Source organism: Myxine glutinosa, chromosome 2 (genome assembly GCF_964187855.1).
Source record: "Myxine glutinosa chromosome 2, kmMyxGlut1.1, whole genome shotgun sequence".
NCBI classification, from domain to species: domain Eukaryota; kingdom Metazoa; phylum Chordata; class Myxini; order Myxiniformes; family Myxinidae; genus Myxine; species Myxine glutinosa.
The window spans coordinates 150771453-150784342 of record NC_136262.1 but is presented as its reverse complement, the minus strand read 5'-3'; the positions used below and the strand labels follow the sequence as shown (position 1 = coordinate 150784342).

The following is a 12890-nucleotide window of genomic DNA, read 5'->3' as shown; positions in this document are numbered from 1 at the left end:
AAAAATCAAAGGCGACGGTAACTGTTTATTTTGCACTTTGCACATATCATCACTGGCTCGCAACAACAACACGGAGCTGTGCGTTCTGCAATTGTTACACACATGTCTGATATTGAGCCATTCATACTTTCCACTGGTGTGTCCAGTGTTGAAGCCTACATAAGAGCATCTCGTATGGACAGTGCAGGTACTTGGGGTACAGAAAACGAAATTCTTACTCTCGCACATTTGCTGAATACCCCAGTGTATGTGTACAACAGCGAGAGTATAGATTTGGTAAAGTACTCCCCAATGCATGTTGACGAAAATTTGTATGAAAATGTCACGGAGATGGCTATGTACATCAGGCTGCAGCATGATCACTTTTAAGTTCTCTCGAAAGCAAATCCACAGTAACTATTTTGGCCGTTTCTAAGTGCAGGCCATCACAAAGCAATCCCTACATCGCTGCCTCATTTACACTTCATAAGTTATTGCCTCAAGCTTCTACAAACTCCACTGGTTACAACAGTACTTGATTACTCCTATAGTGTAGCCACATACTGAGAATCTACAAATTAGCAACCGGTACAATGTAATATCAGTACATGATCATCAACTTCTAACAAACTGCATGAACATCTCTAATAACAGCATTCTATAATTATCTCAATTTGTGATTTGTTACTCTAAGTTGATAAAAAAGAAAAGTAGGTAAGACAACTGAAGCTGCAAGAAGTCCCTGAAATTATATAGGAGCTTCTTATACTTGTATGCAGAAATGAAATATAGGAGCTTTTAATACTTTTAGCTCGGCCTAGCCCTCGACAATAGTCTGGAGGCAGTGATGTAGGGATTGTTATGTGATGGCAATACTGTTAGCTACTCTCTAAACCAACATCATCCCTATCTTGTTTAGGACCTTTTTTAGACTGTAGTTTGTCATCCCGACATTGCCCTTTTAATTTAGCATAAATTTTTATATTCACTTGTGTATATTGAGGTAAAGATGAACTGATTAGATTTTGGTGTCATGAGGTCAAAGGTCAAAGTCTGTAATATGTCTATAACTTGAGAACAGCTGAAGTGATTTAATTCAAACTTTGTACTGATATGTATAATGATGTAAAGATTAACCGATTAAATTTTGGGGTCCCGAGGTCAATGGCCAAAGGTGAGAGGTCATGTCAGGTAAAAAGGTGATAACTTGTGAACAGCTGAATGGATTTAAATTAAAACTTGTTACAGGTATGTATAATGATGTAAACATTAACTGATTAAATTTTGGGGTCAATAAGTCAAAGGTGAGAGGTCATGTCAGGTAAACATGTGATAACTTGAGAACAGCTGAATGGATTTAAATCAAACTTGGTACAAGTATGTATAATTATGTAGTAATGTGGGCGGAGGCATATCGGTCGACGTCGTGACGTCGAAGAGCGTCGTCTAGTTATGTTTTATTCTATTTTAATCTGTGTTGGATGTGTTTTTTGGTGGAACGCCATGCTGTGAGTGCAGGTTTTGGCATGAAAGTGCGGGTCTCATTTTGGACTGCTATCGATCACTGATTGGAAATAGCCGATTTGGTTTTGAATCCTTTTGGAGGATATTCTGGCTTTGAGCGTTGAACACCCATTATAAAATTCACCTCATTACTGGTTAAGGACCTCCGCTTGACTTCCATCTTGAATTAGGACCCCGACGAGGGGATTTAACCGGCGTGCCACCTGATCGGCCACCACGCGTTCCAGTTGAGCTCGGTACAAGCACAAATAGGCCATTAATCTGGCTCGGAGCGTTTCGGCACGTTCAGCTGTAACGTTGATAGTCAGGAGTGAGATCTGAACCCTGGCCCACATCTCGATTGTCGTAACATTGGTGTCAGCTGATTATGAATCAGACCTGAGGAACAGGAAACTGTTTCCTTAAAGCGATTATATTTATTTTCTTTCCAAAATTCGGTGCACAGTTTAATTAAATTTAATTAAGCATTGCAAGCAGTTGTGGTGCTTGAGCCAGGAGGTGGAACATTGGACAGACGCCACTGTGACCTCAGTGGAAATGGAAGTGAAAGGTCCACTAGAGGGAACGGTGGAGTCACCTCTCCTAACTGGTAGCTTAGAACCCCCCCAGAAGCGAAAGCAGGCCACAGTTAGACTTTTCCCAACAATTTGTGGCCGTGAGGCCATATTACAAAGCATGGCGTCTGATAGAAAGACTGACTGGACAGATCAGGCTGACCTGGCGGGACAATGTTGGCTGACCAGGTTGAGCTAATGGGAAAAATTGAGGCAAGCCACGTTGAGCAACAAGGGATGGGGGCAAATTTAACGGAGGTGCGCGATACTCGGCAGTAAATTACGGCCGGTCAAGCTATGATATGAAAGTGGATTAGTGCCACAGTAAGATAAGTAAGGGCTGCCCAGGGAGTAACAACAACAACAACAACATGCATTTTCAGGCCATTTCCCCTGCTAGAGTGGGGGTTAGCCTTGCAGTCCCCATGACAATCTTCTCCATTTTGCCCTATTTTCTGCATCTCTCCTTGTTAACCCCCTTGCCCGCATTTCTTCTTCCACCATCTTTAGCCAAGACTTTCTCGGTCTTGCCCGTCCTCTACTTCCTTCTACATTCATTTCCATCACTTCTCAACCAGTCACTTTCATCCTTCCTCAACACATGACCAAACCATCTCAACCTGTTCCTCTTCACAGCATCAATCACAGGCTCTATTCCCATCATCTTTCGCAATTCATCATTTGTCTTCCTCTCTCTCAACGATACTCCACACATCCACCGAACCATTCGCATTTCCACCCTTTCCAGCCTTGGTTGCTGCTCTACGTTCATTACCCATGTCTCGCTCCCATGAATCATAACACTTCTCACACATGCAGCATACACCTTTCCCTTCAGCTTCAACGACGCTCCCCTCCTCATCAGCACGCCACTCAGTTCCCGAAACTTCTTCCATGCACATCTCACTCCTGCAACCGTTGCCGAGTCTGATCCACCTTCTCCATTCAGCATGTCTCCGAGGTAGCAAAATGTTTTCACACCTTCCAGCTTCACGCCGTCTCCAAGATCCAACTCAACATTTCCTCCATCTGCAGCTCCCTCTGTGCACACCTTACATTTGAATGTAGCTGCCACACTGGTTAATGACCCTCTCAGACCACTACATTTTTGATGAACCCACTCAGCGCACATTGTACATTGAATGGAGTTCACTCCGACACCCTTCCTGCACACAGCACATGGCCACTTCCCAGTTCTTTCCACTTCACCACATGCTTTACCACTTGCCATCACCTTCATCTTTCCTATATTCACCTTCAGACCTTTTGTCTCCATACATTCCTTCCACTTGTTCATCTTTTCCTTCAGTCCATCCATACTTTCCGCAATCAACACCAGATCATCTGCATACAACAACTCCCACGGTAAACCCTCCTTTACGTTCTGAGCCAGCACCTCCATCACAGCTACAAATAGTAGTGGACTTAGTACCGACCCCTGATGCACTCCCACCTTCACCTCAAACTCACCACTGTTCCCGTCCTTCGTTCTTACAGCTGTGCGCGCTCTTTTGTACATTGCCATCACTACTCTGATCAACCATTCCTCCACTCCTAACTTCCTCAATGCCCATGTCAATACTTCATGTGGAACCCTATCGAATGCTTTCTCCAGATCAACAAACCCAAGAAACAACTTCTTCCTCGTCTCCATGTACTTCTCCTGCAACTGCCTCACAATAAAGAGCGCGTCTGTCGTTCCTCTTCCTGGCATAAATCCAAACTGCATGTCGTCGATCTTCACCTTCTTCCTTATCCTCCTCTCCAACACCCTTTCCAATACCTTCATTCCATGCTCCAATAACTTTATCGCTCGGTACGAGCCACACTCCAGAGGGTCACCTTTCCCCTTGTATAACTTAAGACCAAGGAGTAACATAAGAGGAAAAATATTAAGAGTAAGGGCCCATGGATAAATTGAAAGAGTGACAGAGAAAAGCGGAATCAAGGGGAGAGGAAGTTAAGACAAAATAAATGAAAATGGAAACGGAGGTAGTGCAAGAGGGAGAGACGGAGGAAGATAAAACAGAATTCGCGCCGGGACAGATACAGTATTTAGAAGAGCAGGCGCGAGGATTTGTTGGAGCAGCAAGGTGTGAGGTGCACGCGGCCCCACAGGTGCAACAATCACTGTTGTATGTCATAGTGCCACACATCCTTTATTGTATTTACATGGTTTAAATTTGTACACAACAAACGTATTACTATGAGTTTAGTTATACATAAATAAACGAGCAGACTAACCAACTTCTGGGTGGGTACGGTTTGCGCATAACTGCCGAAAAATACAGTGTGTTCCATAAGGACCCGGACAACTTTGGTTGTTAATATGTTTAGTACAACAAACGATACCCTTTCGTTCATAAAACACAGAACCTCATTACAATTCAATGTGAGCTCAGTTTGTCGTGCACAGGACATCAACATACGTGAGTTCTTGCCATGTTCAGTTAGCATGTTTGCGTCCACCAGCGCACGTGCAGCTGTGATCCGAGAATGGAGATCCTGCAGGTTTTCCACCTTGGCATTGTAGACAACACCTTTGACAAACCACCAACGACAAAAATCAAGTGGGGTTATGTCTAGTGACCGTGGGGGCCAGGTGGTTTGTCAGTCTCGGCCAATCCAGCGATTTGGAAATTTTTCATTGTGGTCCGGGTGCCAAATGCCAACAAAAACTCTGTTAGGCCACCATAACCTGGTCTCGGGTGGCCCGTGTGGCCAATTGTGTCGAATTATATGATACATCTTCTTCATCGATATATTCGGTCGTGCTTACCCTTATGCAACCTTAACCAACTAAACTTGCTAAGGGGAGTACTGGTTATACAGCAAAGGTTGGAGCGACTTGATTTGCTCCCCTCACCTGGAGCTCCGAAGGTGGAGCGATGCAAATGAACTTCGTAAATGTGTACTGTGTAGTGCCGCTCCCGATGTGGTGAGAGAGGGTATTATGAGTGACGCTTCAGAACCCTCAATTGTATCACGAGTAAGAGGACACTCGCTTCGCTTACGTTGCTTTAGACTCGACTGCAAAAAATCCGGAGGCATTCTCGTGTTTTATTACTCATGTTACTCATGTTACTCATGTTACTCATGTTACTCATGTCACTCATGTTAGCCTGGTGTTGGCTTAGCGGTTAGGGTGCCGGCTTGGGATCCTAGGATCCTGGGTTCGAATCCCGGTCGATCGCTGAATTAACGCCAGGGGGGTTGACTCAGCCTGTCATCCTTCCGAGGTCGGCTAATTGAGTACCAGCTTGCTGGGATGAATGATCACGGTGTGTACCCCGGTTTAGAATAGGTACACCGTATCCCTGTGCATCGAAGAGCGTGACCAAGGGTTGGCGTCAGGTAGGGCATCCAGCCATAAAAACATTGCCTCAAACAGGGAACCATGATTGTCATGGGGCCCACAAGGCTAACCCCCGCTCTAGCGGGGAAAAATGGCCTTAAAACGATCATTCATTCATTCATGCATTCATTCTCATGTTTTATTACGTCGCTGCTTGAGCAGCTTGGTGGTATCAGCTTGAGCGTCGTTCCACGTTATCGTGGCATTTTGTCTGAGGCCACTTCAAATGGCAAAAGTAATAGCAAGAATAATGATAACAGCATAATAATAATAATAATATTAACATTACAGTACCGTATTGCAAAATAATAATACAAATAAAAATATTAACAATAATAAAGGTAAAAAGACGCTTGGTGCTACAAAACTTGAATACAGACATAAAAGAGACGTATTAAGGACATTTCCATAAAAGAGAATAAAAAGAACCACACAGGTGATTTTTGTACACTCAGGTAATATTCGCACAAGGTGTGTATATATATATATATACATACACACACACACACACACCCTCTTGTTTTTTGGATTGTCTCAATATTAATGGTTGTTCCTGTTTGTTTTCCGCCTTCCCAGTTTGCCAGAGTTTTTTGTTGTGTCATCATTGCTTCGTGATAGCGATGTGAAGGAGGCTGCTGTTCACTTCCAGGATGAACGTGGCCCTGTAAGTAAATCTCATTCTGTCACCTTTCTATTTTAGATATTCATGCTGTTATGATTTTAGGTCAAGATATTGTACAATTTGAAAAATTATGATTGTTTAAAATTAATAATAGTCGGGTATTTTGGTGATTGTATAATGCCAGGTACTCTGTGCATTTATACCACACCATGCACTTATTCTTACTTTTGCAGTTTGCACCTGAGGAAACTTTTTCTAGAGCTGGAGTGAGGAAAAGGGAAAGGCGAAGGGGGTATCAAAGCATTGTAAACTAATTTATAATGCTGAGGTATGTGGTTTAGATGTCCACCTTTGTGGGCTTTCCCATCTGAGCATGTAACCTCATGATGCTGGGATCCCAGCTGCAAATACAATATGCTTTGTTGATTTGTCTTTAATGGCTTTATCCTAAATGGAATATACGAGACATGGTCAAAACAATTTTCTGTTTTCAAAAAACTTCCATTCCATTGATATCAGGAAACTCATCCACAACTGGGAAGAACATGTAACGACAGTGCATTCACAAAGTATTCAGACCCCTTCACTTTTTCTCACATTTTGTTATGTTGCAGCCTTATGCTGAAATCGTTTAAATTCATTTTTTCCCTCATCAATCTACACTCAATACCCCATAATGACAAAGAGAAAACAGGATTTTAGAAAGTTTTGCAAATTTATTAAAAAGAAAAAACTGAAATATCACATTGACATAAGTATTCATACCCTTCATTATGACACTTGAAATTTAGCTCAGGTGCCTCCCATTTCTCTTGATCATCTTTGAGATGTTTCTACACCTTGATTGGAGTCCACCTGTGGTAAATTCAATTGATTGGACATGATTTGGAAAGACACACACCTGTCTATATAAGGTCTCACAGCTGACAATGCATATCAGAACAAAAACCAAGCCATGAGGTCGAAGGAACTGCCTGCAGAGCTCAGAGACAGGATTCCGTCGAGGCACAAATCTGGGGAAGCCTAAAAAAAAAAAATCTCTGCTGCATTGAAGGTTCACAAGAGCACAGTGGCCTCCATAATTCTTAAATGGAAGAAGTTTGGAACAACCAGGACTCTTCCAAGAGCTGGCCGCCCGGCCAAACTGAGCAATCGGGGGAGAAGGACCTTGGTAAGAGAGGTGACCAATAACCCGATGGTCACTCTGGCTGAGCTCCAGAGATCCTGTGTGGAGATGGGAGAAACTTCCAGAAGGACAACCATCACTGCTACACTCCACCGATCTGGGCTTTATGGCAGAGTGGCCAGACGGAAGCCAAACAGTTCAATCTTGGTTTCATCAGACCACAGAATCTTGTTTCTCACAGACGGAGTCCTTTCGGTGCTTTTTTGCAAACTCCAAGCGGGCTTTCATGTGTCTTTCACTGAGGAGAGGCTTCTGTCTGGCCACTCTGCCATAAAGCCCAGATCGGTAGAGTCTTGCAGTGATGGTTGTCCTTAGGGAAGTTTCTCCCATCTCCACACAGGATCTCTGGAGCTCAGCAGGAGTGACCATCGGGTTCTTGGTCACCTCTCTTACCAAGGCCCTTCTCCCCCGATTGCTCAGTTTGGCCGGGCGTCCAGCTCTAGGAAGAGTCCTGGTTGTTCCAAACTTTTTCCATTTAAGAATTATGGAGGCCACTGTGCTCCTGGGAACGTTCAATGCAGCAGAGATTTTTTTTGTAGGCTTCCCCAGATCTTGCCTCGACACAATCTTGTCTCTGAGCTCTGCAGGCATTCCTTCGACCTCATGGCTTGGTTTTTGTTCTGATATGCATTGTCAGCTGTGAGACCTTATATAGACAGGTGTGTGCCTTTCCAAATCATGTCCAATCAATTGAATTTACCACAGGTGGACTCCAATCAAGGTGTGGAAACATCTCAAAGATGATCAAGAGAAATGGGAGGCACCTGAGCTAAATTTCAAGTGTCATAATGAAGGGTATGAATACTTATGTCAATGTGATATTTCAGTTTTTTCTTTTTAATAAATTTGCAAAACTTTCTAAAATCCTGTTTTCTCTTTGTCATTATGGGGTATTGAGTGTAGATTGATGAGGGAAAAAATGAATTTAAACGATTTCAGCATAAGGCTGCAACATAACAAAATGTGAAAAAAGTGAAGGGGTCTGAATACTTTCTGAATGCACTGTACATAGAAATGCCTGGGATGCTTGTGAACTGCATAGAAAACAAGAAAAAGAGCAATCAGAGATTGCAAACCCTCGCCAGGATGTATTTTCAGTGGTTTTTAAGGCTTTTCTGTTAAAACAAAGATGGCGGCCGAACCACGTGACCGATGACGTCATCATTGCTCATTTTTGCTGTAATTTGCCATCCAAGGTCCTTATGTTGTGGGTGCTAAAACATGCTGTCTCCACTGTAATATAAAATGTAATGCGATTGACAGATTTCTGTGGTGGGGAATTTTTGCAAAAATTAATATTCTGCCAAAAATAATTATTGTAAAAGGTCATAAAAAAATCCTTTAAACTGTCCTGTGTATGAGGAGGCATGCAAGATGGTCGCTCTTTCACCTCCCCGTACACACAGGTCTCCACCCAAAATTGACCCACTGATCTGCTTGGCCGAATTAAAAGCTGTTGTCACAAAGATGGTGTTCGCATCCAAAATCCAACGGCTTGGCTAAGTTGACACAAACTATAACAGAACGGATGACAATCTCACGCAACTTTAAGCAATTTAATAGTGGGAACGATTAATTTACATTCATTATTAGTTGTAGTTTTGTAAATGACAAGTCAGGAGACGACAATAGTTCACGAGCGAGTGGTATTCAATGACAAAGGACGGACTATAACCGAAACAGGCCCGGACAGGCCAGGCCAGGAAATGTGAAAACGAAGGTTACTGACCTTGAAATGAGATAGAAAAGAATGTGTAATCAGTTATGAGGTTAGTTATCTACACAATACCGAAAATTCGGTGAAAAATGAAAAACAAAAAACAAAAAAAACAAACAATCAAGCTCCGTCGGGCGAGACACATGATATTGGCCTAACCAAATATCGAAACCCCTGTCAGATTCCACCAAACCCCTCGGAGAAGATGTAGCTTGAACTCGATTACCCCCTAAAAAGACATCTTTTTCGGGCGTGGCTCTGCCCACAATGGGCGCAATATGCCCACTCTGGGCATGACACAACGAGATCATGATATCAACCTGCCACTCAAGTTTCATTAAAGATCAGATGATATCATCGGGTAGTTATGCTGCAGACACACACACACACACACACACACACACACACACACACACACACACACACACACACACACACACACACAGACGCACACACATGATGAATATAGTGGTCACTTGATAACTCGTGAACCAATAATACTCGTAGTTTTAGAAATACTAAATATGATCAACACAAATGAAACACACACAACACGTACATATTGGTTTACAGGAGACGTATCTCCATCTGAGGCCACAGATCAGGACGCCACAAAGGGTCGGGATGCAAATGCAAATGAAAAGGAAATCGACCTGCAAGCTACAAATGATAGTTTGGGGGGAAGGGAAAACGTAATTGAAGATGGCATGCCCTGCTTTTCAATGTCGATACGGCATGCACGGTGTTGGTAAACCAGTAAATGCCGAGTGGGCTCTTCCCATCGCACTGGAGCACATTCTGTGACGTCTGTGCTGTGTCCTTTGTGATAGATATGGATCTGGAGCCATACCAGTGGTGCTTCACTCATCAAAATGGCAAAATTGCGAAGTGATACGGAGCAGATTGGGCAGGAACAAAGGTTTGTATTTTAAATTTTTTTTAGAAACGTTATTTTGCCAAACACAAAACCTTGAAGGAACAGAGCAATGAAAAAGTTTTTTTTTTAATGATTATTATTGATTGTTGCTGGAAATTTACCTTTGATAGAACTAATGGGTTCTATAACGTGTGTGTGTGTGTGTGTGTGTGTGTGTGTGTGTGTGTGTGTGTGTGTGTGTGTGTGTGTGTGTGTGTGTGTGTGTGTGTGTGTGTGTGTGTGTGTATATATATATATACACATATACACACCTGTTCCATATTACATATACTATATACATATATTCCATATGTATTCCATATACATATACACACATTTTAAAAAAATTCCATATTAAATGCCAAGTCTGTATATATATATATATATATATATATATATATATATATATATATATATATATATATATATATATATATATATATACACACACAGACTTGGCATTTAATATGGAATATTTTTTTGTGGGGGTGAACTTACTTTTCAAGATGACTTAGAACCAAAAGTTCATTGGAATTATGTTGAAATTATTCTAGATTTTGTTAATGTGACCTTTAAAAGAAACAAAAACCACATTTGACATTTCGAAGCAAATAAATTGATCCTTGAAAGTGATGTAAACTGATATCGAACTCAATTCACGGACAGTACTGTGTTAAACTTCTGTACATTTTCCAGAAGTATCTCTTTATTGTGCACATTAGCCAATTTTTTTTTCAACAAAAGTTAAATTACGACTGGGATTACGGACAGTAAAATTACAGTTCAGTACTTCGTGTAGCCCCCACGAGCATTCAGGAGAGCACGCACACGTTGAGGCATGCTGTTCACGAGATTTGCCAAGGTTTGGACAGGAATCTCTTGCCATGCAGTTACAATAGCCTGCTGCAATTCACGCACAGAGGTCAGCTGCTGGTCCAAGTGGTCGATTTGACACGTTAATTCTGCCCACAAGTTCTCTATCGGATTCATATCCGGGGACATGGCAGGCCACTCCACATGCTCTCAGCAAGAAAGTGTTGGATCATGCGAGCACGATGAGGCCGTGCATTGTCATCTTGGAAGACAAAGTTTCCTCGAAAGGCTGCACGAGCAAATGGAAGCAATGTTTCTTCCAGAATGACCCTGTTCTTGACCTCGTTCAGGTTTCCATTCAGAACAACCAGGTCAGTTTTGCCCCCTGCATGAAAAGCAGCCCAAACGGTCACCCCACCACCTCCAGCTTGGACTCTTGGCACTATACAATCTTCGTTGTGGGCTTCATGCACTTGTCTGCGCACTCGGACACGGCCATCTTGACGATAGACCAGAAATCTAGACTCGTCACTGAAGGTCACGTGATTCCAGTGTCCTGGCTGCCATTGACGGTGTTCTCTGGCCCACTGCAATCGGCGCTGGCTGTGTTGTCTGGTCAGGCGTGGCTTTCTCAGGGGACGCCTGGCATGATAGCCTGCTTGAACAAGTCGTTGGTTGACTAGCCTTCTGGATCCAGGCACATTTGTCAGTTGCTGCCACTCAGCCCTAAGCCGATTAGCTGACTTGGTACGGCCATTGCAGACTAACCGGTGCAGCTGGTGATCATCTCTCCTTGTGGTTCTGCGTGGACGTCCTGGCCTCGGTATTGGAGTAGGGACACCCCTCTGAGCATTTCGTTTCAGGATCTTTGACACCTTACCTTGAGTGATGCCATATTGCTGAGCAATAGCACGCTGTTTCATGCTAGAATTTCGTAAAGCCACCACTCCATGACAAACAGCATTGTCAAGTTGACGGACCACCTCCAGAGGAAGCGGCAATAACTTTTGTAGACGTGCAGCAGTTGTTTTCCAGTAATACAGAACGCAACAACCCTTATATACCCAATTGTGAAGCCAATCGTCAAATGTACCTGTCCTTTCATTTTGTCATGCCACCTGTGATATAATCCTGTTATTGACTTCTTGCTGCGAAAGACAATCAGTGACATGGTTCTTTCAAGAAAGTCATCACCGAAGGGTAAAAGAAACTCACCAGATTGATATACTGAGTTCAGAAAGTAAACCCGTCAAGAAAAAAAAAATATTCCATATTAAATGCCAAGTCTGTGTATGTATATATATATATGTATATATATATATATATATATATATATATATATATATATATATATATATATATATATATATATTTATATATATTGTTACGGTCCGGGGTTAAGGATGTTATGTTTGCCGAGCGGAGGCGCCGCGACCTAACAGTTTCCCCGATTCACTCGAACGTTGGCCGTATCACGCCACAGCTATTCAATGAGGGAAAAGACAAAGACGACGGATGTGAAGAAAAGGAATAAGAAGACGAAGCAAAGGTTGAAAATACTACTAAATTTATTTACTATGTACAGGCTCAAAATAACCAAGGAGAAGGGAAGATAATAAAATAATATACAGAAGCTTTTAGAGACACAGTGAAAATACTAGCTTATACAGACTTAATTAACTACCCAGGACAGAACAAACAGAAACGGACTCACACGGGGAATGATAGGGATGGCAGGTGGATGGCTGGCGGGATAGGGAGGTCCAACTGGTCCTGCAGCACGATCGGCTCGTTGGGCAGCCGCCGTTCCTTCGCGGCCCTGCTCCAAACTGCCGTCCAGGCCCCAAGCGGCTGTCGAGTGTTGTTGCTGCTGTGGACGCTGCTGCTGGCGAGCAAGGCGACGAATAGCAGGCTTTGTGCTTCCCTGGATGATCTCCTTTGAACAAGAATCGCTGCTGGATGATATTTTCTCTTTGGACAAGAATCGCTGCTGGATGATCTCCCTTCTCTCTCTTGGACCTCACAACCCAGCTCTCTCTTGGACCCTTTTACTCAGCTCTCCTCTGACGACCCAGCTCTTTTCTTTGCACCTCACCACGCAGCTCAGCCCTGGTCACTCTTGCGCGCGCGCTTTTATAGCGCCTCCGGCGATTAAGCCGCCGGCCTTCAGGACACGCCCATCGGTGTGCTTACCTCGGCCCTGGTTGGTCGCGTGACCCTCTGG

The 12890-nt window shown here is 43.1% G+C and overlaps 1 protein-coding gene across 5 annotated transcripts in view; it reads left to right on the top strand.

Annotated features, from left to right (window-relative positions):
* The window catches only part of LOC137421177 (myotubularin-related protein 10), an 86666-nt gene that overhangs the window by 44849 nt on the left and 28927 nt on the right, over positions 1-12890 (top strand). For all 5 annotated transcript variants that reach the window (XR_013622399.1, XR_013622400.1, XM_068106964.2 and 2 more), the window contains exons 8-9: positions 5989-6076; positions 9768-9856. Coding sequence is in view for 3 of the 5 variants with exons in the window: in XM_068106964.2 (XP_067963065.2) it covers positions 5989-6076; positions 9768-9856 (177 nt within the window). In the remaining 2 variants the exon portion in view is untranslated. The remainder of the gene's footprint in view (positions 1-5988; positions 6077-9767; positions 9857-12890) is intronic.